The sequence below is a fragment of the Pan paniscus genome, chromosome 3 (genome assembly GCF_029289425.2).
Source record: "Pan paniscus chromosome 3, NHGRI_mPanPan1-v2.0_pri, whole genome shotgun sequence".
In the NCBI taxonomy this organism is placed as follows: domain Eukaryota; kingdom Metazoa; phylum Chordata; class Mammalia; order Primates; family Hominidae; genus Pan; species Pan paniscus.
In genome coordinates, this window is record NC_073252.2 from 16,462,831 (window position 1) to 16,490,029 (window position 27,199).

At 38.2% G+C, this 27,199-nt stretch overlaps 1 protein-coding gene across 2 annotated transcripts in view; it reads right to left on the minus strand.

Annotated features, from left to right (window-relative positions):
* The window catches only part of TAPT1 (transmembrane anterior posterior transformation 1), a 65,700-nt gene that overhangs the window by 31,992 nt on the left and 6,509 nt on the right, over positions 1-27,199 (minus strand). For both annotated transcript variants that reach the window (XM_057302039.2, XM_034958339.4), the window contains exons 2-3: positions 20,029-20,159; positions 8,789-8,907 (exon numbers count right to left, since the gene is read on the minus strand). In XM_057302039.2, the coding sequence (XP_057158022.1) occupies positions 8,789-8,904 (116 nt within the window). In that variant the 5' untranslated portion in view covers positions 8,905-8,907; positions 20,029-20,159. The remainder of the gene's footprint in view (positions 1-8,788; positions 8,908-20,028; positions 20,160-27,199) is intronic.

Genomic DNA, 27,199 nt, shown 5'->3' on the forward strand with positions numbered 1-27,199 from the left:
GGAGACGTTTTGAACACTTGTGAGCTCCTGGCCTTGGTGTGACTGTCCACTTGGGCAGCAGGGAACAAACGTGAGCCACCAGCCCCCACTCAGAAGTGTAGCACAGCTCAGCATATACTGAAAGTCACACATCATCAACAGTCATGGGCTTTTGTGTTTAAAGACTGTAAGTCATGTTTATAAATTAAAGAAAATGATACGAGCTAAAAGTAGGGTAGTATTAATTTGTGTTAATTATGAAAATAATTTTGATAACTAATTAAAGTAGAAAACTATACTTAGAGCTTTTCGTATTAGATGGCATCTACTTAGTTGAGTGATCTCAGTCAGAGCAATTTTATTTAAGAGACAAAGGGCTTTTAAGTATATATCCAATTGTGTTTCTTTATATACATATTTTGAATCAAAGAACAATGTTGTTAGTATATCAATGAAGGAATAGTATATTTAATACAAGCCATAGTTAGAAATTAGATCTACCAAACATTGGAAACACATATCCCAAAATGATATAATACCACACTTTTTGAACCAAGCTGATAAATTAACAAAGAAAAGTTGTAGAAACACCTAATGCTACAATTCAGTTACTACGTGGCAAGCACTGTTCTAGACACTCCACATATATTCCTTTCAGTGTTCACAATAATCCTATTTATTTAATCATCTTGGTTTTACAAATGAGCCAAGGGACAGTCAGGAACATGCCTGTGGTTGTACAGTGATTAAGTTCCCACACGGTGCAGCAGGGATGGAAACTTGGCAACCTGGCTCCAGAAGGCATGCTCTTCAGAACCATGTGCACTCTAGACTTTTTAAAACAGAACTTCTAAACTTGCAGGAATCAACAACTCAGAACCTACTATCTTTCTGTAAAATTTTACACTGGATACTTTATCACAGTACTGCAATCTCATCTCAATAAATTGCTGTACAAAAAAACAAACCTATCTATCATTTGGTATTTCTAAAAATGAATGCAAAAAAAAAACTGGACTATTATGATATATATATGATATACACATATTGAATTCACTGCTTTCTGTGCACCCCCTGCTCTGGTGAAAGCGTTCCATCCATTGCTAACATCGTAATTGGTTGCTGCAGGAATGACTGTGATTTTCAGGAGGAATATTATTCAAATAAAGAATACAAGAAGCAGAACCTTTAAAAAACAAGCGTCTTGATTTCTGTCTTCTTCTTCTTCTTCTTATTTTTTGTATTTTTAGTACAGACAGGGTTTCACCATGTTGGCCAGGATGGTCTTGAACTCCTGACCTCAGGTGATCCACCCGCCTCGGCCTCCCAAAGTGCTGGGATTACAGGCTTGAGCCACCGTGCCCGATAAGGGTCTTGTTTTCATATAAATGTCCTTGTTAATAAAAAAGAAAGGCTGCCAAAATAAAAAATTGTTTCTAAGGTGGCCTCTTAAAACACAGCTGTGTGTACCACAGCCTCTTTCTAAGAAAAGACCTAACCTCACAAATAAGTTTACCTGGTTAAAACAACTTGAACCAATCAGTTTATTTGTTCCTTCTCTGCCAGGATATTTTTAGATGACTATCTGATAAGCACTTCAAACTCCCTAAGAAGCTTATCCAAGGCCCTGCCATTCAACCCCGAACTGGCTTTTGAAAAATACTTTCATGCTACAGTTCTTATAAATGGCTAAGTGGTGGTTACTGGCAATTCACCTTGCAAATGATGAAAACCCCATATGAAAGCATAAACAAGTGAAACATACTGTTGGGCAAAGTGAAAAACCCACTAATCTAATTTGCAGGTTTGGGTGTATGTCATCACACAAGTAATATTACATCAGGTATTTAACAAAACTTAAACATTTTTCAACATAAGACATTTAAACAGAATTCTTTTAAAAATTTCTAGTAAAACCACCCTTACAGAAACCAAATTAGCTAAATTTCTAAAATTTTACTTTTTATTCTTACAAACATTTCCATTTCCATTGTATTTCTGGTAACTGTACAATTTTACATTGTACAATTTACCAGTTAGAGCATCTCTAGTTGTTTCAAAGGGCTCATAGACTTACAGAAACTGAATTATACAGTAGAGAAAGACGATCAAGGGTAAGCTGTTTCCTTTTCCTCTTTAGGGGAAGATAATATGCTAACTATGATTAAAGTAAAATCTAGTAGTGGACAGAAAGATCAAGAAGGAAGATGTGGCACCAAAAATGAGCGAGAAAAATGGGAGAATCCCTGCATAGTTATTTCAAATCAGTGTTGAAACATGCCAGAGTATTAGCATGAGTTATTTCATTACAAAATACATAGACTAGATCTCTCGCTCTCTCTCAATATTTTCAGCCATTTGTGGTATAATTGAAAGAGTGAAGAAACACAAGCACTACTGAAATAAAAATGCAAAATAATATGTTTTTATTTTTGAAAGTGAAATCCTTTTATAATTTAAGTAAACTGGAATAAAGTAGTGAAATCAAGATGTTTTCCTGAATTAGAAAATTAAGTATCTTAAATCTTCAGTTTGACTGATATGTAACAGAAAAATAAATACTTAAACGGAATGATTCAAACCATTTCTTAAACTTTAATTTCAAACTATACTGAAAAAAATAACTTATTTATAAAGCTATGTTCACAATTTTAGTAATGCAAAATAAAAATTGCTTATATGGAAGGAATTAAGCTCAGCCAATTTCTGTGGCTTTGGGGATGAAGTATTTGCTAAGTCTAAGCTAACATGTGTAAAGATGACTTTTGAGCGGATTTTCATGTTAGGTGAAATCACAGTCAAATCCTTCACAAAGAAATGTGGACAAAGCTTTAAGACCAAGTAAAGATGCTATTTTAAAAAGGACAGGGATCCACATTTTCTTCAGTATGTTTCTACCCCCTAATGGCTATGTCTGCCTATCCTGTTTACTTTTGCATTTAATGAATGTCAATTTGGCCAAGAGTATAGAAGGAAAAATCAGGGTTTACTCACCACAAGGAGTCCCTGTGCCACCACATTCCATTCTATAAAGGAAGTGAAAGTGCTCCTCCCTTCGGTCTGATTTACAAGAGAGAAAGAAAGAGAGAAGGTTGTAATGTTGCTACGCTACTTAGAGCTCCATGGTGAGGAAACGGAACAATAAAACCTGGTGTTACGAAGACTTTCTAATAACAAATATATTGCTCTCAACAAATAAGCCACATAGATCAGCCCTGGTAAAAGGAAGTAAAAGGCATATTTGTTTCCCCAGAGAAAGTTACCAAGAGCTCTCCCTACTTGTGCTACAGTGGTGGCATCAATCACTTAGGCCAAAATCAAGGCTTAATTTTGTCTAAAAAGAGAAAAATCTATTATAACATATAGGTGAGGTTAATCTTGGGCAGAACTATTTCGAAAGAGGTAAGGCATACGAAGGAAACTCAAAAGGTTAGGAAACTCTCAAGCATCTGAAATTCATAATTCTGGGAGACAAGAGCTCTCCCATGGGATAAACTCTCAAAAGAAAATGATACTATTGCCTCTTCAACCAAGAAAAATAAAAGCCTGTGAAGCCTCATGTGAGAGTTATGCCTAAAGCCGGGCCAGGGGACAGAACATTTGCTCACACATATTTTAGTTGCTCTAATAGTAAAAAACAAAAACCAAAAAACACTCTGGCATTTATTACTTAAGCCTGTTCAACTCATGTATCACTTTCTAAAATGTTTCAGTAAAGTTTTTTCAATAATAACTCAATTCTTGGTACCAGGCTTTATCATTTTTCTCTACAATCTTCTTTAACTTTTAACTCACGTGACTGAGAATTCTAAAGCACAAAACGAAGTCACAAATTTCAGGAGAATAGAGGGCTGACAAAAATGCCAGGTAAATCAAATGTACATAGTTAGCTATTTTTCATTCAATTCTACAAGCAAATTTGGGAAAAGGATGTTTCGTACCTCTAACATAATATAGAGCAGTCTGCTTTTCTGAAAAACAAAAAATTCTATCATTCTTCCAAGGAATAGACACTTCATATAATAAATCAAAACTTAGTTCTGTTTTATATGTCATGAATCATTAAAAAGATTATCCTCGTTCAAGAAGTTTCTCAAATGATTTCTAAAATGACACTACTCTTATCTGGGAAAGAGGGAAGATATACATAAGTGAATCTGCTTTTAAAGAATTTAGATGCATTTTCTAATTTTTTTTTTAAGTCTACAACAAAATATTTGCGGGCAAAGATTTTTCAAGGTTGTTAATTCATCAGAAACTATTTCAATGAAGTATTCTTGAGATCACTGAGGACAGACATTAACTTTTAGGGAGCGAGTGCATCCTTGGCAAACACCACACACAAATATGACTGCAGATAATTACCCTGCCAACATCTCATAATGAACAGTACTTAAACAACAGGGTCAAAGCCAGCAAAACACCCTGCTGGATGAGCCATCATGATGAAGGCTGGGTTTACTTAAGGCACTGTAGAACCACCCTTGTCCTCAGCCTTAGTGAAGGGACAGGGTCTTTATTTTACTTAAGTCAAAAACCATGGCAAGTCTGCAGAAGATCTAGAAATAGGTTCAAATATTAAGTTATGAAGCAGAGAACACGGGGGTCTATGTGCTTTAAAAAGCTTCTCACAAATGCTGTACAAGATGTAAATCTGCAAACAGATGAGGTGAGAACACTGATCTCAAATATAAAAAGAAGGCAATAATTTACATTATTGATGTGATACTGAACCAAACAGTTCTAGAGTCTGCAAAGAGTTACTGTTTTCAAGTCAGCATTGTGATTAATTTGACAAATGGACTGTTTCCTCCCTTTTGTGAAAACAATTTCAAAGAACAAAGAGACTAGGAAGACAGTAAGTTTTTACAGAAAGAAGATTGAAATACAGGAGAGTGAAAAAAGAAAACATTACTTAAAAAATTGCAATCAACTTCTTTGCCAGTCTATTTCACTTCTTCTTATTTCTTTGAAAAAAATAAAGTCAGATTGAAGGAAAGAGCACTTTTTGCTTGCTGAAAAGGATGGAACATGACATCACTACAGGCAAGACAAATCGAATAATCTTTAATGGAAGTAGAAAACACAGGAATAAAAGCTGTCAGAAGGCAAAATCTGGCTATTTCTAAATAATCATTTGGTAAACCTAAAAAGTATTTTTATATTCCAAAATATTTGAAAGGTCTTAGACTTAATATTAACAATAGCTTGGTTTATGTAACTTTTACCTTATCAAATATTTCAAGTTTTGTGACTTTAAAAATAATGCTCAAAGAGATATTTTCTAAATTGCTCAAAGAAACAAAAATTGCAGCCTATATTACTGTAAGCACAAATTACTCAATTTTGATAAACCATACTTAAGGCACTAAGACATTAGGCAGGATTTTCATATTCTGTGTAACCTGGCCTATCCTCAAAGCTTTTATAATTGCCTGAACTCCGTTTCATTTAAAATTTAAATGAAAATTTAAGTTTCATTTAAACTCCTATCATTTAAAATTGCTGAAACAGTTATATAATTTTAACTGCATTTCATGTTTTTATACATATAAGTATTTATTAGTGATAGCATGAAATTAATTTTTCAGTTAATCCAAAGCAGAAATAGTAAGAAGTGTTTGCAGGGGAAATCCTCAATGGAGTCTTAAATGTCGTGTGTAACAGGCTGCCCTCTAGTGTCATTTTAGCTATAAAACTTTGAAAATAGAAAACATCTTATTTTCAAATGATACTCAAATTAATTTAGATTCAAAGTAGTTCAAACTAATGTAAGAAAGCAATCATCTTATGCACTACAAAAAATCTTAAAATATCTAAAAAAGGTTAGAGGTAGGGATCATTAACCACTAGTAAAAGTAAATACTGGCAGAGGATTTAAGATTTCCCAGTTCCCTGCAACATCTTTTAGTTTTTAGAACAAACACTTTAAGAATTTTTTTTTTTTTTTTTTTAAAGAGACAGTCTTGCTCTGTCAACCAGGATGGAATGCAGTTTTGCAATCACAGCTTACTGCAGCCTCGAATTCCTGGGCTCAAGGAATCCTCCTACCTCAGCCTCCCAAGTAGCTGGGACTACATGTATGTGCCACCACACCTGGCTAATTTTTTATTTTTTGTTGAGACAGGGTCTCGCTATGTTGCCCAGGCTAGTCTTAACTCCTGGCCTCAAGCTACCCTCCCACCTCGGCCTCCCAAAGTTCTAGGATGACAGGTGTGTACCACCGTGCTGGTCTAGAAAAGACTCTTCTAATGCTATTTTATGTGCCCTGTACCCCCACGTAACAGGGGCTACACAGAAATGAACTTGAGTGCAACACAGTTTTAGATGCCTGTACAATATAACAAGGTGGAACTTCAAACAACTGTCCCCGAAGAGAGACCCTTGGGATCACTGGCAAATCACCACTGTTACTTAGTATACCTCATACGTGTGCTAACCAATGCCCAAGGAAGGGACCACTCCAGAAGGAATATAGTCATTAGCTTATCTATCATTTTAATGTTTTACCACATTGTGCCAACAGCCACTAAGAACACGACATGTCTTTAAAAGCCATCCACATAAAGATGGCTAGAACATGAACTTGACGCACACTGTTGATCAAAGAATAACTAAAAAGTAATGCAGCTCATAATGTAGATGTGAAAAGCCCTACATAGTATTAGTTATTTTCTTTCTTTACTTGAGACAGGGTCTCACTCATCACCCAGGCTGGAGTGCAGTGGCATAATCATGGCTCACTGCAGCCTTGACTTCTCAGGGTCAAGTGATTCTCCAACCTCTCAGCCTCTGGTGTAGCTGGGACCACAGACATGTGCCACCATGTCTGGCTAATTTTTAAAATTTTTTGTAGAGACAAGTTCTTACTATGTTGCCCAGGCTGGTCTTGAACTCCTGGCCTCTAGCGATCCTCCTACCTTGGCCTCCCAAAGTGCTGAGATTACAGGCATGAGCCACCACATCCAGCAATATTAGTAATTTTATGTCATGTGTTTCACCTGACTTTATCTAAATTTCCATGTTTCTATTCGCTTTATCCCGTTCCAAATAAAGATGTATATTTGGTAATGTTCTATTAGATTGTATTTGGGTCTTCTGAAAATGAACTAAAATGCCATGATATCATGAAGCTCCCAGTAGTGATAAAAGAAAATAGTTTATTGTGGTTAGGTTTTGTTAGTATTAATGCATCACGCTACAAATGCCTTTAAAAAGGCTTGTTAATAATAAGGCCTTCTTAAAACTTCTCCCAAAAGAAAAAAGGATGTACTAGAAATGCCTTAAAGCAAATAACTAAATTTCTAAAACTACCTTCCCATTTGATTAACTTGTGATTAAGAAAATATGTAACACTAATTCACTGTTATCCTGGAAGGCAAGTAAGTTACAGAATATAGCATATAACAATGACAGGAGCTGAATTTTTATAATTGTTTTACTCCATGTAATCTTGCAAAACAAGCATTTTAAATCCTTTTATAATGTGATCATCATAATAATTATTCCAATTTATACTGGGAGGAATTTCTATCAAAACTGATTAAGTCTTATTTTTAAAAAGACTGTATGTGTTACTAAATATCAAGTATACGCTCATTTACTACTTTAAAAAAGAACCTTTCATGGCTTCAGTCTTTTAAAAAAACAAACCATATAAATGTGTATATCGACCACTAATTTTTAACTCAACTGCTACGGTTAAATTATTTTATTAATTATATATTTTATACACCATGGAACAGTCACCATAGTTCAATGAAGTCTCACAAATTATTGTCCATTTTAGCATTTTAGAACTTTTCCAGCATGAAATGTATGTAGAAAAGTGATGCATGTCAGAAATGTAACCTCGACATCTATGCTAAGAACTAAATAAAAATGCTGTGACGAGTGACTATATACAGAGTGGAGACACACTGGCATAATTGTCCAAAGAAAGAAAACCGTAAAAGCCAAACTTGCTTTTAACCTCAAGACCAATAAAGCATTAAGCTTCATGTAAGCTTAACATCTTCACCTTACTATTCTTAGTTTTGGTAGAGAAGAAAAAGAAGAAAACAGATTATCTGTTCTGGTCTACTATGAGCCAGGTACTATGCTGGGTATTTTTTTTACATCTTCCAATCTTTGTGGTAAAAGATGCTGAGCTCTCAATACCCCCTTTTTGCTGATGGGGAAGCACACTTAGAGAAGTCAGGCTGTTGTGCACAGCTCACAAGCTAATCAATGTCGGGTCGGGCTCTCTGATCTTCCCCATGGGGACAATGGTCTTCCAGAGTTTTTCCACTCTCACAAATCAGTCTCGTCCATAACCAGTAACTAAGGCTCCACAGATCATTACAATGATTCTCAAATGAAATGGAGGAGGAACCCTTGCAGTAAGAGCTCCTGAGGAGATTCCTTTTCCACTCCAGCCTAGAACCCTGTCCTTTCTACAGATGATGCCTACGAGGCCCAAGGACTTTGGGGAAATAAAGGCCCAGGTGAGTTAAGAACGTGATAAGTAGGTCTTTGACTTTCAGACCCGGGTCCTTTCTACACTGCTACAAAGCCTCCAGCATTAACATTATTTTACCGGCTAAAGCAAAGTTTCGGTTCAAAACAATTCTGGAAAAAAATAAGCATATAAAAAGCATAATATTATATAAACATATTATATAATATCCATTAAAAAGGTAAACAGTTTATGCATGAAGGGCCAAAGTGTGGATGAAACTGTATGAATTATCCTTACTCTGCAACCACTACAAGTATTAAAAATAATGAAATACTATACATTTACAATAGTTAATGATCTTAAACTTACCTTAAGCCATAGCAAGGCAAAGTGAGGAGCCTGAATAGTGCCAGGAAAACTCTTAAAGGAAGCAGGGTGAACACATACAAAAACGCATCCAGGCACAGAAAGATTCCAAAAACCATCAGCTGAATTTTAACAAGGAGAGAAGAAAAAAAAAATTTTTTTTTAAATACTTGTAGATGAAAATTCCAAACAACCAGAATTTCTAAACATTATAAAAAATTAATTTCTTAAAACTTAGCCCTGGGAATAACAAATTAATAGTTCTACTCTTCAAAGAGTGAGTCTGTGCTTCCTCAGAGCCTTTGGTTTACGACTCACAAAAGAAATTACTCAAAAACAAGTTGCCCTTGACCATAGTTAATGGCACATCATCTGATGTGGCTTTCTGAGTACTTCCTCAAGCTCTAGATATTATGGAAAATCTTTATTCCTCATAATTTTGCTATTCCTGTTTATTAGAATGCTTCATTGATGGGAAAGACTGGAATATATATTGAGTTACAATATTGTTTATGTTAAAAATATGCAAACTGATCACTAACTTTAACACAATTTCATGTGCACTGAAACTTGCTGCACTCAGAAGGCCTTATTCTTAATTCCAGGACCAGCCTCCTAGTGTTTATATTTCTCCTCCTTTCTTGAGTACTTGCCATACCCTTTCTTTTTGTGGTATCATTAGACACTCTTACTTGTTAAGTTTAGGACTATATTTCACAGAAAGAGGGTGAAGTCTTTCGAGGACTTGGCCAAGTAGCCACCACTAGGCTAACAAACTCAGCTACTCATTTTAAGAGTGGCAACTTTCTGTATGTCTGACACACAATTATGGTATGATACATATGCCCTCACCACAGCATCCATGTATCTTTAGTCAATAAATTGCCCTGCCTCCACAGATTAAAATTCACAGTTACAGGCTGAACTGTGTCCCCTCTATCAAGTTCCTATGTTGGAACCTCAGAATGTAACCGTGCTTGGACGTAGGGTCTTTAAAGAGGTAATTTAAGTTTAGGTCATTAGGGTGGGCCCTAATCCAGTGTGACTGGAGTCCTTATAAAAGAGGAAATTTGGACACAGGCACAGACAGAGGAGAGATAATATGAAGACCGAAGAGGAAGGCAGCCATCTGCAAGCCAAGAAGAGGCCTCAGAAGAAACTACCCCACTGACACTCGATTGCACACTTCCAGCTTCCAGAACCGCAAGATAATAAATGTCTGTTGTTTAAACCACCCAGTCTATGGTACTTTGTTATGGCAGCCCTAGCAAATGAATTCACATGTCTTTAAATGAAAGAATACACTTTATTAATTTTGGATAAAAATATCTCAAAAATATGCTACACATAATATTTGCCAGATTTCTTAATCTGAATATATAGTCCCTTTTTTTGTTTTTAACAATTTAGACTCATTATGAACAGCAGTGAAAATACGATGCTAGATTAGCATAGAGTCACGTGCGGTAGATTAGCGTAGAGTCCCAGTGTTGCATGTTTTCTTGTCTTACACACAAAGCAGTACAGCAGGAGGCTGAGCAAGGTCCATATAGATAGAGTTCATGGTCCTTTTCTATTACTCTCCTATCACTGAGAAGCCTTTCCGTCCTTGCGAGTGGACTGCTGGTTCAGTACTGAGGGTAGAAACTGCCAGAAACCTGATGTTCCCAGAAGGAGCGTTTGTGATCCACTAAAAAGTTGCAACTCAGTCTGAAAATCAGGTCCCGGATAGGCAGCCAGGCTGAAATTTAGTTCCTTCCTAGGCAGCTTCCAAAGCACTGAAGACAGTTCAGCTCAAACTGACTACAGAAAGCTTTGCAGAAGAGTATACAAGTGGGAACACACTGGGAAGTTCTTTGTGCAAAACTGAATTAAAAGTACTGAGTTACAAACTGCAGACATATAATTTTAAAATATTTTCTAAAATTCATTCTCAGCAGCAATTTATCAAAATGTACATGTTTCAAAATAATCTTTTGCTTAATTAATATCTTCAGGTACTTCTTTAAAATAAAAAGAGTTATAAGTGAAAACAATAAAAGGACAGAAATGTTCACCAGGCTCTCTGTCTCTGAGAGGTCTTTTCTGGAAGGACTTCAGAAGCCTTCTACAGGTTCTGGGCAACGCAACCGGGAACTGGCCAGGTGCTGGGCTTGGGCCCTGCCTGTGCATGGCCGCAGTCTAGTACCACCCACACTCTGCAGTGAGACAAGGAGTTGGCCTGGGTTCTTGAGTGGTGGAGGCAGAGCCAGGACTTCACTCAGTCTGCAGAAAACTGAAGCACTATTTCTACTAATGACACTTTCACTCATCCTTCTGGCCTCACTCACCACTGGATTTACCATTATACACATTTTAAAATAAAGTTTAACATAAGTTTTTAACATCTGAACTTTAATGCTAAGGAAATTACAAAATGAAAATTATCCTGTGACATTGTAAGTAAACAAAATATTCACTTGTGAAAATTTCTACAACCTGCTCTTATCATATTTATTTTGAACCTAATAGTACTGCACTTAGCATCTGAAAAATATCTGCCTCAAGAGAAATAAACAAGTAAAAACGCCAGCCTCTTTCTGTGGGGAATGAAGCAGGGTTTCTTCACCTTTTAAAAAATCTATGTGTCCCTTTATGACAAAAATCTCCTGCCCTTCTTTTAGCACCATTTGAAATTTCAAAATAAATAAAATGTTATGGCTAAAATGAAAGAAGCATAATGATTTTGCAATATATCTCCTTGAATTACACTAACCATCTTCTGGAAATTCTGAATACCATCTCCTCCACCACAACCACCAAATACCACCTGCTAGTCGAGGATCGCTGGTCTAGGGTGTTAGAAAGTAGGAGTAAAGAGGCTTAGTCTCACTTTTATAAAGCTTGTGCTAAAGCTCTGGGTCTACTCCTGTAAAAGCAGAGACCATATCTTGCTTAATACTGCACTGGGAGGAAAGACATCCTCTCCAGGGAATTCACAACCCAGTGAGCTTGACACAAACCGCACACTAAGTGCCAGATGAATGATGTGCTCTGGAAACACAGGTGAAGAGCCTGGGTCTGTAAAGTGTGTGTATTTGGGGGCAGGTGAGAGTGGCATGCACACCACAGGGAAGGCGGTGCAAGAGATAGCAGAGATGTCCCACAGAGGAGAGAAGACGGGCACTAGATTTTGCCAGGCAGTAAAGAGGACCGAATTCCAAACCAAGGAAAGAGCATGCACAGGTACAATGTGAGTAGCCTCCTAGCGGTGAGGTTAGGATATAATCATTATGCAAGAGGCATAAAAATCATGTTCAGTTCATTGTTAAGGAGCTCAAATTTTCATTCTTAGGTTCCAAGGTATCCTTGTCTTTTGACTGTTTTCACTTATAGCTCTTTTATTTTAAAGAGGTACCTGAAGATGATTAGGTTATTTTGAAACATGTACATTTTGATAAATCTCTGCTGAGAATGAAGATGTTCTCAATAAACTCACATATAGGGATCAATAATCAGCAGAATGTTAAGGGGAACAGGATATCAATAAGAAAACTATAAATGACTGACTTTGAAAGCAATTACTGCAGATTCAAGGTCATCCCTACAATAAAATCATTTTAATCATCCGAATTAAAAAATTCATGCCCCAGAAAGTCTATACTCTAGGAGATGGCCAAGAAAGGGATTATCATGAGCCAAGTTCTCTTATGATAGGCAAGCTATGTAAGCATATGCAGCCATAGAAAACAAGTCAATTGATTTTAATTTGTAGGACTATGCACATAGAATGATAATGAGACTTTCTTGCTTCTCTTACTTCCAATCCATGTTGAATATTGTTATATTTTAAGCACGTGACCCACATTAACTTAATCCTCACAACAACCCACCAGGCAGGAACTATTACTTGGTATTTTGCTTGCTACAGACAGGGCTTAGACAGGGCTGTGGTGCTCCTGCTGAGAGGCTGGAATGATGCAGCAAGGCAGGAGTGCCCTCAGGGTCCCAGGGCAAGACTGAGTGTCACCTAAGGAACAGAGGTCTTAGCTGCGGCTCTAGGCTCTGATCCTACACCTTCTATCTAGGATCAGATCGACTTTCTAGGGAGTGGTCAGCACGAAGCACCACAGCAGGCTGCAGTGAGCAGAGAGGACAGTACGGAAGGAGAAGAGCCATCAGTGTGAATGATCACAGCAGCCTGACATAGGACAATGGAAAGACAGAGAAGAGAAATTTAAGACTGTTTCCAAAGCTGAAATGAGAGAAATAAGTGATTGATTCACAAAGATAAACATGGCCCCATGGTGCCAAGTTCAAAAATTATCTTTTAAATACATTAATAAATGTGCTAGAGGCCTAAAGGCTTTGCTGGCTTGTCTTAGAACTATCTGATGGGTCTCATATGCCCAATCTCCCCTGAGAAAATTAAGAATGGTAAGACAGTTGCAGAAAGAACGCGGAAGCTGTGGTCACCACCACCACAAGCAGGGTGTGACAAGCCTCGAGAGAAGGGGAGAAGCACCAGCCAAGGCTGCTGAGCTTCTGAGACATGTGGATCCCTACTGGCTTTCCTGCTTCTCAGCAGCCACACGGCAGGGGCTGGGGGACAAGGGGGGGGGAACATCTGCACAAGGGTGTGTCACCAGCAAGAGCTGCATTATGAGAAGAATTTAGAGGGATGATTCTCTGAACATGTTTTTATGAAATCAGAAACTGACTAGGATGCCCAAGCAAACACTGCCATAAATATGGGTCTGAGTAAATACTCTCTATTAGTTTCACAATGAAATCCCAGGACTGTTTTACTGAAATAAAGGGGAAACAATAGTCATTACGTTTTCTTAACATATCCTCACACTGACATAAAACAAAAAGGCTTTATATGACATTTTAAGTCCATTTGTTTGAAATGAACTTTTGGATTATTTTTTCCTAAATGTTAACCCCACCACAACCTTCAAAAAGGCAAAATTAAGTTACTCCGCTAGACATTTAAATCTTTCCATCTACCCTCACCATTCCTCACAGGCAAACTCATTCAATGAATCATGCACTATTAGACCTCTTGAGATGACCTAGGTACAGCCTTCTAATCATAGAAGAAAGTAAAACCCAAGAGAGATTTGATGCCTTGATCAGGCCTCAGCTATTACAAACAGACTCAAGAAGCTAAGGTTGTTGATGCTTGATTACAAATAATTCCCCTGTATGACAGTAACCCTTCCCCCTTTCAACAATAATAGTCTATGCCTAGTAATAACAATATATCAATACTTACACCTTCAATCTGACAAATTTAAGGCTTATAAAAATTTGCTACATTGGTAAGAAAACTAAGTCATTCTATTTAAGCAGTTGAATTTAATTTTTAGAAAAATGTATTAAATAGCTATAATGTACAAGGCATGGTAACAATGAAATAATGAATTGCCAAAAAGCACAGAATTACAAGGTAAAGAAAAGTCAACAGAATATTTTCATTTTAGTTTAACCAGATATGCAAGCTTACATGAACATATATAAACACGGAAAAGAATATTGCTAAAAGGCTTCATGATAATCCACAACATACATCTGACATATTTAACACAAGAAATAAATACCATGAGAGGGGAATAAGTAAATCAAATGAAGATTTTAATTTGTAGAATTAAATTATGTAATTGTAGAATTAAATAAGAATTTTAATTGTAGAATTAAATTATATATGAACTATATTCATGGAAGGATCCTGAGCTCTCCCTGCTTGTCTCATTTCCAGTCCATGTTGAATATGACTATACTAATTTTCCAGAAAGAAAGCTCTGACGGATGGCTAACCCAATAACCATTCTCAGTTCTTTTCTGTTTGTTGGAAAAGCCTAACATTCACTGTCCTAGCCTCCTTTGCAGCTGGGAATGGCTATGTAGCTCAGTTTGGACAATAAGACAGAAGTGGAAGTATTCCAGGCCACGTCTGGGAAATCTTTCAATCTTTATAAAAGGCATAGTCAAAAAAGTGGCAATGCCCACCCCATTTCTTTGTTTATATTGCAGATGTAATGCCGAGGTTGCAGCCGTCATCTTTCTACTAGAAGACAACAAGCAAGAGGACCCAAAGCCAATTTGCCAAGGATGGCAAAATAGAAAGATGAAAAGGACTTGGGTCCATGACAGCTTCATTAATCTGCTGCAACAACTGAGACCTCTTTTTTACTAGATTTGTTGAAAAAAATAATTTCCTACTTGTTTAAATGACTGTTAGCCAGCTTTTCCATTCTATACAGCTGAAAGCATTCCTAAGAAATATATATTTAATAGTCTCCTTCCATAGACTCAACTCTAAACTCTCCAGCCTGACCATTCAACATAACTGGATCTAGCCTATCTCTTTTTTTGAGATAGGGTCTCACTCTGTTGCCCAGGCTGGAGTACAGTTGCATGATCTTAGCTCAGAGCAACCTCTGCCTCTGGGGCTCAAGCAATCCTTCTGCCTCAGTCTCTCGAGTAGCTAGGACTACAGGCGTGCACTACCACTCCTGGCTAATTTTTGTATTTTTTGTAGAGACAGCGTTTTGTCACATTGCCTAGGTTGGCCAGTCTATCTTTCTTTCCAGCATGTGTCGGTGGTTTCCTGTTCACACCTAACAATTTTCCACCTCTGGATCTTCCTAGCATAGCCACCCCATCCTACAAAGCATATACGACAAAATCTCCCTCTTTTTCCTTCCTGGATCCTCGTCCCAGGTCTGTTGTCTAGGCACACTTCCCCTTCTCTAAATTCTTCATATTTTATTTGTACTATTTAAAAGCACTTGTCACGTTGTATCCTGTATTATAATAACTTACGGATCTGATATCTCCTAAGCTAGGTGTGAGTCTTATCTCTGTATTTTGCACTGCAAAAGTGCCTTCTTGGAACATAGAAAGTACTCAAAATATAGATGGAGCAAATTAATAATTAAGTGTGTAAGTGATCTTTACCTTTCTAAATTTGAATTTAAACATAGGAGGAAATTTTAGAAGATCCTATAATGTGTATTTCTTTACTATTTACTGTAGCTTTAGATTCACAAAGATGACAAAATTAGTCCTTAGACAAGGGACAATTTTGTACCTGATGCATGGTAAACTGTTCCTAGGGGACCTAAATGGAGAGCATATACTACTAGCACATACCTCCACCAAACAACGGTGGAAGGAGAGATCTGTCTGGAAGTCAATGTAGAACTGCCACAGTGGGGTGGACAAAGGAATTGGAGCTTTAATAGTATATATATCTTGTGAGGCTGTTGAATGGATTGAACGCAAACACATGTAAAGTGCCTAGGACAGTACCTGACACCTAATCCTTACATAACAAACATTATTTATTATTCACACAGAAATGGATACAAGAGGTGGGATGTAAGTGTCCAAGTCAAGGTGGGGTATGGGACAGTGAGAACTCACTCACCAGGAATTTCCTCTTTAGGAAACTGGTGCTCCCTGCCCTTGATTTCACCAAGCCTCTGGTTAAAGCACCCTGTTTCTGTTATAACTGTAGGTTTCAGGCATGTGCCCATTGAGGCCAGACTCTATAGGGCTTGGCAGAAAATGGCAGGGTGTGTTATCATCTCTCATGGCCATTGGTTATGTTCTTCATGAAAGAGATCAGCTTTACCCCCAGACAGCCTGGGTAAAAGGAAAGAGGAAAGAAGACAGCTTTCCCTAGAGGTTTTTTCTGCCTATGGTCAGCAACTCAAGAGGGCCAAGAGCCAGAAAATCATGCCCCTTGCAGGGTTAGCAAAGTCGAATTTAGTGGCAAGCAAAGCAGGGAGATTAAAAGTATAATGTGAGATAAAACTGGGACACAGGGAAATCCTAAAAACCACACCTCTCCCAATCACCTCCTGCTGTGCACATCCCAAAGATGAAAGCTATCCCTACTGCAAAGAAAAATATTACATCCACCAGAATGTAATCGGGGACAAGCAACCTTTAAATTCCTCTCACTCTAGCAGAGTAGTGCATTCCCCCTGAGTTGCTGATGTTAAGGTTGTGAAAAATTTTACATGCTTACCATATAATTAATATATAGATGAGACAACTTAGGCAGAGAATGATTAAGTGAATTGCTCAAGGACTCACAGCCAATAAACTGTGAAGCCAAGACTCAGAGTTAGACAGTTCAGCTTTAGAGATGATCCCCTTAAACACTTTGCTATCTTGCCTCTCAATTTAGAAGGCAGAGAAAGTATAGTTTAATCTCCTTGGTTGTATAAAAAAGAAAAATAAAGTTCCCAAAGTGGACTACATAAACAGCAGAAGATCTGGTACATAGAACCCAAGGGGTTGTAGGGTCAGGGGAGGACATTTATGGTGGAAGAGAAGAAATGTCTCTCAAAAGCCAATAAAACACTCCAAAATTATATACCTTTAGCTTAAAATAAGAAGTTTAAGAGTGAAAATAATGTGCTAATAATTGGAAATACTATGTAAAATATATAAGCAATTCATTTTTACTAAATGTCAAGTATAAGGTATTTATCCAATGACAATACAACACAAAAATTGGGTTTTTTTTTTTTTTCACATTAGTAAACAGGTTTGATAAGAGATATTAAGTTGACCTTTATCTTAAAATATAAAAATTAATGACATGTTTTATGGTGTTTGCAACCTTTGTAGAAGCAAAGTGCTCTTTAATTTTCAAGTTTCTCTTCCTGAAAAGGTTAGGTGAAAATATCATAGCATTCATCGAAAACAAGAAAAAAAATGAGTAAGATATTATATATTAGAATAGACAATGTAAACAAAAAAAGCCAATAAAAAATTATTTAGGTTATCTTGCATGTCTAGATAGGCTCTCAACTCATAATAAAAACTTTAAGTGAAATCCTACTTATAAAAAATAAAGGCCTTAAAGATATCAGAGTGAATTCATGCAGTTATGAGAGATATTTAAGCCTGGAATTAAACTGAAACCTAAAATGGCTTTCCTCTACATCCCACTTGGTTTTAGAAGTTAAGAAAAAATGCTCCAAACAGAAAATCATGATGTTCTTTTGTACATTTAGGCTACAAAGCTTCTTAAGTATTGTTCTAAGAGACTACATCAAATTTTCCCAAACAGGCCTAAAGCCTCTCTCAGGGAAAACAAAAATCATTAGAAAATTATTACAATTGTGTATGAGCAGTGTTGATGCAACTTTTCTGACATTATACATTTACATTCATACAAATGGAACCAAAGTTTCATGAAACAATACTTATTCTTAGTATAGGCAATGTTCTCTAATACTTCTTCTATTTTCTTAAAAAAAAAAATTCTGATGGCAACTTATACTGATTACTTGACCTGTTAGTGGTTCTATAGTGGACCACAATTTAGAATCACTGGTTTATACTTTAGTCTCATCAAGACGTAAGTATAAGCTATTTTCTCCAGAAAACAATTTATACTCATAATTACAAACATGAAATGCTTATTAGTTTCTGTGAGAAATCTACCCCAAAACATTGCTTGTTATTTCAGTGTTGCCTTAAGAGAAAGAAAGAAGGAAGCGTGAAACCAGCCTGTCTCTGCTGAGGTAACAAAATCAGGAGTGGATGTTGCCACTGCTCATTAGTTTTGCCACAGGAGGGGTAATAAAAGGGGTGAGACAGATACCAACCCACTTTGAAGCAGTCCCCTGGTTGTGTTCATAAAGTTTGGTGGGAGTTGCAGGCAAATCCCTGTGTCCTCCCCAGAGAAAAATGGGAGTTCATAACTACTCAGACAGACAGGAAACAAATTCCCCTGTAGAGGGCTGAGGCCAGGTGGGCAAAAGCTGATTGTGGCTGGCACTATCCTGTCCAAATACAGGCCCTGGCAGGCTGTCCTTCCCACTTCCCCTGCACTGTGTCCTCACACTTCCATCTCATGGCTTATTGCTGGAAGAAAGCTGCAAAGCAAGCTAACAGTCTTTTAAGACACAAGAACTGGTTTAATCTTTTATTTTTTTCCAAGTAAAAGAAACATCCGCCTACCCTACTCCTTTCCCCAGACAAAATCTTTGATAAATCTCAATGTATAAGACAGAGTGTTGCTGCGCTGGAGAGGAGTGCTGCGGAGAGCCCTGCCCACTCCTCCTCCCTCCTTATCTGTAAGTCCCTCAGGCTCCCCCATGGAACTCTAGTCCTCTAGAAATGCAGGAATACAGTAATAGTTAAGCATATTTAATGATCCTTGTCAAAGGCAATCAAACCATTGCCATATTTGTTCTCTAATCTTTGCTTGCTCACCAGCTCTCTAAATCCCACCCTAATGCAGAACTCCCTAAAACTTCAGCAAGTGACGCTTCACCAAGAACCTACATAAAGCAACATTTCTGAAACTGTCACTCTACATTTGGCTTTTTCTTCTATTAAACTGATAGACTATCAGAAATAGAACATCAGCCAAACCAGCTGGGTCCTTACTCCTCATTGCCTGCAGTACCTCTTGTTACTACAATGTACCAATAAATCCAGCCAACCAAACTCTTCTGATAGCCACTCCAACAGAAAGTATGATTCTAAGAAGACGACTGGACTATTACAAGATTTACGTTACTATAGAAGTATGAAAACATGTTTCAATATAGCTGAAGCTGAATTATTTCTTCTTTTCTTTTAGCAAGAAATTTTGGAATTGCTTAGACTCACCAACTCTAGCATCGCCTAGGGGAGAAGGGGCTGCTTTCCCAGCCTATTTTACTGGTCTTGATAGGATAAGGCACAGCCAAGAAATAAGACACGTGAAGATGTAGTGCTGCTGTTACTACACTCACCCTGTAATGTAATGCTTCCTGTGATAAAGATTAAACAAACCATCTTTTTCTTTGAAGAGACTGTCCTGTATGTTTATAAACATGTGGGCTTTCTGAGAAACTGAAACCTTTAAAAAGGCTGAAATTAAATAATTTATCATGCTGAATGGGGAAAAAAAAACCTGTTTCTAGTAAAACAGAACTGAAGGGAACTAAAAGGGTACAGAAGTAGAGATTAATTCCTTACAAAAGTTATTTTGATGTAGCACACAATGATAATGATAGGCAGAAAAGTTCAGATTTTGATAGATCTATTAATATCCTATCACTGGGTCTTACACTAAAAAATGTAACTTTAAAGCTTTTTCCTGTAAGGAAATTTCTACTCCCCCAATAACATTATTTCAATTATTTAAAAAACTCAACTGTAGCTGTTGACCATTCTTTTGCATAATTAATACTTTGACATAACTTTCAAAATGATGTCTGGTAATGAAGAAAAAATAGTACCTTTTCCAATTCTCTTGGTATTCGCAAACAAGTGTATACTCTTTCTCTTCTTTCTGTATACTTGGCCTCATTATGTTCAAGGAAGTACCCTCTTGTTAGTTCAGCACTGAGGAACCTCAACAATGAAAGCTCTACAGAAAAGAAAATGACAGAAAACAAAAAGAACAGTATTTATCAAGGAACTTCCACGCTAGCTGGGGCCACAGGTAATATACATATAAAACAAAGAGACCAACATAAATGTTATCTATAATTCTATGCCTAGAACTGCACACAATGATCAGCAAGTATTTTTGAGAAAAGTATTCTTCTTTGTGGTATAACCTGAAAATGCCACAGGAATATGGAAGGGAATAATTATTAAGGGCTAGAATAGTCAGAAAAGTATTTTTCAAGAGCTCAGTCTTGGTTCTTACAGGTGATACAGTACCTGGACTGACAGACATGGAAGGAAAATCAGTAGGTGTCAAGAATATATAAAATAGAGCAATATATAGAGTCAAAAGGGAGCAAAGTCACACAACGGGCACCACTTTAGTCCAAGAACCATCCTGGATGAACTACATGGATACTGGTGCCCCAGCTCCCTTCTTAGTTTAGCCTCAGAGATCCTGCACAAACATCTAAATAATGCCGTTTCCCTACACGAAGACTTACCAACATGATACTCACAATAGTTATTACGCGAAGTGCAACCTCAACCGGATCAGAAAAACCTCCCTTTCCTTGGATCTTTCCATTCACCCGTGTTTTTCCTCTGTTCCTCTAAAGCAAATTACTCCATAGTTATCTCATCTCAGGTGAGAAAAACAAGGTCAAAGGAAGTTATTTATATACTTTCCACTCACTACAATTGGAAGCTTGAGGTGAGAAGCGAAGGCTCTGGATGCTCAACCCCACCTCTTCCCAGTGCATTACACTTCCCTGATAGCCCATCCCTTCAATGACCCTCAGCACCCCTTACTTCATCTACAGCTTCCTACTTTTACTCTGCAGGAGGTAAACTCTCTTCCAGAACGCAGGTTACCAAAAGGTTTCCAACTGTCCACTGTTCTCTTTGCTCTGAGCTGGCCTTGTGGTCCTTTCTACCAAATGTGGTCTTAATGTTCCCTCCAAAAAATGACAAGGGAGGAAGGTTGATTTCATTTATGCAGATCTACTTAAGGAGTTGCACCTTCTAGGAGTACTATGATCTAAAGCCGACATGTGAGGGGGGAAGCGTTTATAGTAAAAAATATCCTTGGCCAGGCGCGGTGGCTCACGCCTGTAATCCCAACACTTTGGGAGGCCGAGGTGGGCAGATCACGAGGTCAGGAGTTCAAGACGAGCCTGGCCAACATAGTGAAACCTATCTACTAAAAGTACAAAAAAAAATTAGCCGGGCGTGCCGGTGGGCGCCTGTAGTCCCAGCTGCTTGGGAGGCTGAGGCAAGAGAATCGCTTGAACCCAGGAGGCAGAGGTTGCAGTAAGCCGAGATCACGCCACTGCACTCCAGCGTAGGTGACACAGCAGGACTGTGTCTCAAAACAACAACAACAAAATATATATATATATATCCTTAAAAGCCCTTGGAAAGACTTAGAAGCCAACTTGACTATGGTTTTAAACAATAGGTCTACAACAGCTTACTTCCTCCAGCATTAAAACGGATTCCTGGTTCTTTGAGTATTATGTCAAGTGGCTTGCTTATGTTAGGGTTTATTCCATATATATGTACACACATACACATACACACTTCTTTAAATACCAGATTCATAATCTGTTTGGGGAGTCAGTGTTACCATGAGAGATACCTGGAGTTGAAACAGAAGAAGAAAGCAGACTTCTTTCCACCTTTGCCAGCCTCACGCAACAGGAGGCGGAATCTATCTACATGTGTCGTACCTTCTCTTTTCAATACATTTACAGTTGAAGTCACATGGGTTAAGTGCATGCAATATGTAAACTCTATTGTATAAATTAACAGATGTTTGGATTTAAAGGACTTAGTCTAACCAAATCCACGTAGAGTAGAACTTCTGGTTAGGAACTTTCTAATATGTTCTACGCTGGCTAGAACCAGAACAAGTTCTGCTCTTTCAAGGTGAGAAAAAGAAAACCTTTTGAGTTGCAAACAAAAACAGCCAAGACTAATGAAAGATAAACAAATCATACTCAGTTCAGTCAGTTTTCCAATCAGGAAAAAAAGTATGTTTTGATTAGTTAGTATCTACAAGTATCAGTTCTTTCATGTAAAAATCGAGAAGCAACAGGACTTTCAGAAAGCAGAGGAGATTCCACATATATAATTTTTCACTGACCTTAGTGAACTCTGAATTTTGAACCCCAGAGGCCACTTCACCACACTTTCCGGACAGCAGCCAACCCTGCAGCTTCCCTGTCCCTCCATGTCACCTAAACCTGATTCAGTGGTGCTCTTCTGTCTTGAATGGCTGATTTTTCTCATCTGAGTCTCTTTGGTAGCCCTTCCTCCTGTACCCGATCCTTAAGTGTTTGCTGGTTCAGTGCTCTATTCACTACAGTAACATGTCAGCCATCCTTTAATGACGGTATTCTCCAATATGTCCTCATCATTCTTTCTTGTATTTATTCCCTATACCTACTCTGTTTCCTACACATGCTTTGTTTCCTATAGATTCCTAACTAAAATTAAAACCATCATCAAAATCCTAAAATCACATCTTCAGCTCTGGCTATTGAGTCATATTTCCAACAGCCTCCTCTACCTGGACATCCCATAGACACGGAAATTACCTACAAAACGAAACCAGTATCTTGCCCACTGATTCAGCACCTCTCCTGGAGTCCTGACTTCAGTTCCTGGCGTTACCAGTGACATACTTGCTGCCCTAGAAGCCCAGGGCCAATCTTGACAATCCCCTCTCTCTTCTTACCAAGGTCTACCAATTCTTCCTTTAAAACATTAACTTTTTCCCCTTTTTCCTATACTCCACCCTGGTTTAGTCCTCTCCATCTCTCTCCAGGTTATTGCAAAAGCTTCTTGATTGAGTACCATTCTTCCCATCTTTCCTCCCTTCAATGCTAACTCCACCTGGCAGCCAGTCAGTAGCTCACACAGATCAGATATGGTTCTGCTGAAACCCTTCAGTGGTTCTTCATTACCTCCAGAATAAAGTCCTACCTCCTCAGTGCGGGCCATCCCAGAACCTCTACAACTGGACACAGGCCATCTCTTTAGTCATGCTTCACACCTGCCTCCCCTGAATCTCTAGGTCACAATTTTCTTTTTATACTACTTTTCATTTCTCCCAAACATGTCAATGGGTTCACACTGCTTCTTGGTCTGAGAATCCCCTACCAATTTTCCAGGAGTGAACATGCCCAGACGGTACCCTCTCTGTGAAGACTTCCCTAAGTTTCTCAGGCAGAGTCTGTCCTTTCCCCTACTCGGCTTCCACAGTACCTGCACCTGCCTATGATTTTCTGCAGGATACTACATTCATTTTCTTGTCTGGTTTTCTCATTCACCTTTGCATCACTGGGACCCAGCACATAACAGGTACTCAACAAATCTTTGCTATAACAATATACAGGTCAGAGAACAAAAACAGAATCAGACAGTGAGAAGCTAAAAATGAAATGGAAAGGGAAGTGACTAAGAAAAGAAAGAATTAGACATAAAATGGAGTGGCCAAATTAGTCTCTTTAGGAGTCAGGCAGCAAAGAACAGAACTGACAAAGAATTGAGGAAGTGATGTGAACAGCAAACTGAGCTAAACTTTCATGTGGGTGATTTGTCCCTTCTGATATGATAATTTCTGGTATTTTCTCATTTTTCTTTACCGCTGAATTTCTCTATTGAAAGATGATCTATATGAAAACAAAACTGGAATTAATCAAAATGTTCAATAGTAATGGAATTGCTTAATAAATAACAATGTACCAATATAAAACAAAAATCAGACATGACAAAAGAAGAGCATTCCAGATACTTGAGAAAAGAACTTGTGATTGTGCCAGAATTGTTCTGAGACTTGGGGAGTTAGCAGGGAAGGAGTGAAAAGCTTCACTCAAGGTAGCAGCTGCTGCTGATTCAGGAGCCTCTACTCTGTATGTGTAGCTAAGTGACTGTAAAGGTAACCCAACGGGTACCTGAACCTCAAACCCCCTGAGGGAACAGGGTGTCATGATGCAGTCACAGCCAGTGAGTGCCTTGGGTTTGGGAATAAGGAGATCCTCATTGTCCACACTAAGTGCAAGGAAAGAAATTACGCAGCCCACAAGAATGCCATCTGGGTTAAAGAGATACAGAAACACATTACTGCACAATCATTTTCAATTTTAAAAAGCAAATTAAATAAAAAGGTTTATTTGGGGCCGGGCACAGTGGCTCACGCCCGTAATCCCATCAATTTTGGGAGGCCAAGGTGGGAGGATCACCTGAGGTCAGGAGTTTGAGACCAGCCTGTCCAAAATGGCGAAACCCCGTCTCTACTAAAAATACAAAAAATTAGCCAGGTGTGGTGGCAGGTGCCTGTAATCCCAGCTACTTGGGAGGCTGAGGCAGGAGAATCACTTGAACCCCAGAGGCAGAGGCTGCAGTGAGCCGAGATCGTGTACTGTACTCCAGCATGGGTGACAAGAGTGAAACTCCATCTCAAGAAAAAGAGGTTTATTTGGAAAATTATTCTCCACAATGGTGTCTTCTCTGGTGACTGGAGATGACAGCTTTGACCATAATAAGAGTTGTGTTATGATCCACAGAAGAGCATGGGATTAGCAACCAGAGGAAGGCAGTCCCGGTACCAGCTGTCTTAAACATTAGTCCTGTGACCCTGCTCCAGTCACAGATGTCAATTTCACCGAAAAGAAAATGGAAGCTTAGAGCAGTTTTTTAATACCTGTCAACTGTTTGCCTTATCCACAGAATCATCAAAGGACTAAGACAGTATTTGTATGAAAGTATATAAAAACTGCAAAGCATGACGCAGTGTCTTCAACTACTTCATATTAACTTCACAAGTACTGTAGTATTAATCAGTTCTGGTTTGGTGGTTATCTAATGTTTATTTCTGCAATCCTAGCTCTATCATTAAAAGGTAATATGACAAATAAGTATATTTAACAACATATATCATCTAAGTAATTTTCTGTAAACATGTTATCATACAACATAAATACTGAGTGTTTTAATTACAAGTACAAAACAATACAGTGTCTGGATTCTACCTCTAGATATCCAAGAATTTTAATTATAAACACTAGTTTAGATTCTACAATGGAGAATATAAAAAGTCAAATAAAAACATAACCTATTTTGAGTGTACAGCTCTCATAACTATGAAACAGGTTCTACTGTTATGCCCATTTTGCAGATGAAGAAACCAAGGCCCAGAGAGGCTAAGGAGATCTCCAAGGTCACACAGGAAGCAAGCAGAAAAGCCAGAATTCAAAGTCAAGCAGTCTATGGCTAGAGTGTGTGCTTTTCACCATTAGATAGCTTTGCCTATTATTGCCTCAAGTGCCTTTGTAAACAGGCCACTGTGTTACTTCTGGAAAATTAGGAGCCCTCTGTCCCTCCCCTTAACCTGTGCTCCCACTGCAGCTTGGGCTGACTTCTGTGAAGCTACACTCTTTACTAGTTGCTCCCTTACAAGACCATGAACTTTCTAAGAGCAGGCCCCATGTAGCCCTATATTCTCGAAGTCCAGCCCTGCCGGTGAGTTCTGAATGTAAGGGTAATCTTTGCGTACAATTAGCGTGATGCTAATAGGCTGGGGAATGGTTTTAAATGACACATTAAAGAAATACTAACCACAACAACAAAGTTTCATAAGGTAAATATCTTGAAAGCTTTGTCTTACCTCCTTCTCACCTACTCCTGCGTAAGTGGCTGTATTTTAGGGATTAAGATCCTTCTACTTTATAGTATAAGGCAGTTTACAAAGGTCTTGCACACATTACTTCATACAATTCTTGCAACAATCATAAGAGCTAAACAGAGCAATTAATGGTGTCCATATTTTGTCCATTTTCATATTATGAAAAAACTGAGGTTCACAGAAGTTGAGAGACTTGTCCAAAGTCATTGAAAAGCTAAGTGACAAATTGGGAATAGTACCTAGTCCAGCGTGCTCTCTCCCCTACATCAAAATGATCAACCATCTCTCCGACAATTATAATTTGGCTGTGATTCATGGTGAAGGAGGTAGGAGGGTACAGTGCCTCACTGCCAGAGCCATCGAGTTAGCCTCGCTGCTTCTGCTCTGCCAGGACCACTCCCACCTTTTCCTGGAGAAGGCTGCATTTCCCAGAGCGCCACTCAATCTCCAGTGCCGAGGTATACCTGCGTTTCAGTGTTTCGCTTGTTTTTATTTTGTTAAACATTGCTGTCTAGAATTCTATAGACCTATCTGAACTTATCTGTCCTATAATTTTGGCTATAGTTGACTGGTTAATTATTTAGCAAAGCCACTGTTCTTTACCTATGGGTATCACCAAGAACTCTGACAGCTAAGTACATCTTAACTTCTGTCAGACTTTTGCAGTATTTCATTCCTTCTAAGCAAAATAGTCACTCTCATTTGTTATGCCAAACATCTACCTTTACGTTTTAAAAATAAGTATTTTTCCAATAATCCAAATATTTACTTTCTGAACACTGATTTCAGTTTTTAAGATGTCAATTAATCTTAGTTCATTTATCCCAATCTTACCAGGAAGAAATATCATTCAGTAAAAGTCTTTAAAAATAGACACTTTGGGAGGCCGAGGCGGGTGGATCCCAATGTCAAGAGATGGAGACCATCCTGGCCAACATGGTGAAACCCCGTCTCTACTAAAAATACCAAAATTTGCTGGGCATGGTGGTGCACGCCTGCAGTCCCACCTACTCGGGAGGCTGAAGTAGGAGAATTGCTTGAACCCAGGAGGCGGAGGTTGCAGTGAGCCAAGATCGCACCACTGTACTCCAGCCTGGTGACAGAGCGAGACTCTATCTCAAAAAAAAAAGAAAAAAAGAAACATTTTACTATTATAACATAAACAAGTGCTTAACATTAGAAGAACTATGTTTTGTCAACTGTGAATTTTCTTTTTTTTTTTGAGACAGGGTCTCACTCTGTTGCCCAGGCTGCAGCCCAGTGGCACAATCTTGGCTCACTGTATTTTTTATAGAGACAGGGTTTCACTATGTTGCCTAGGCTGGTCT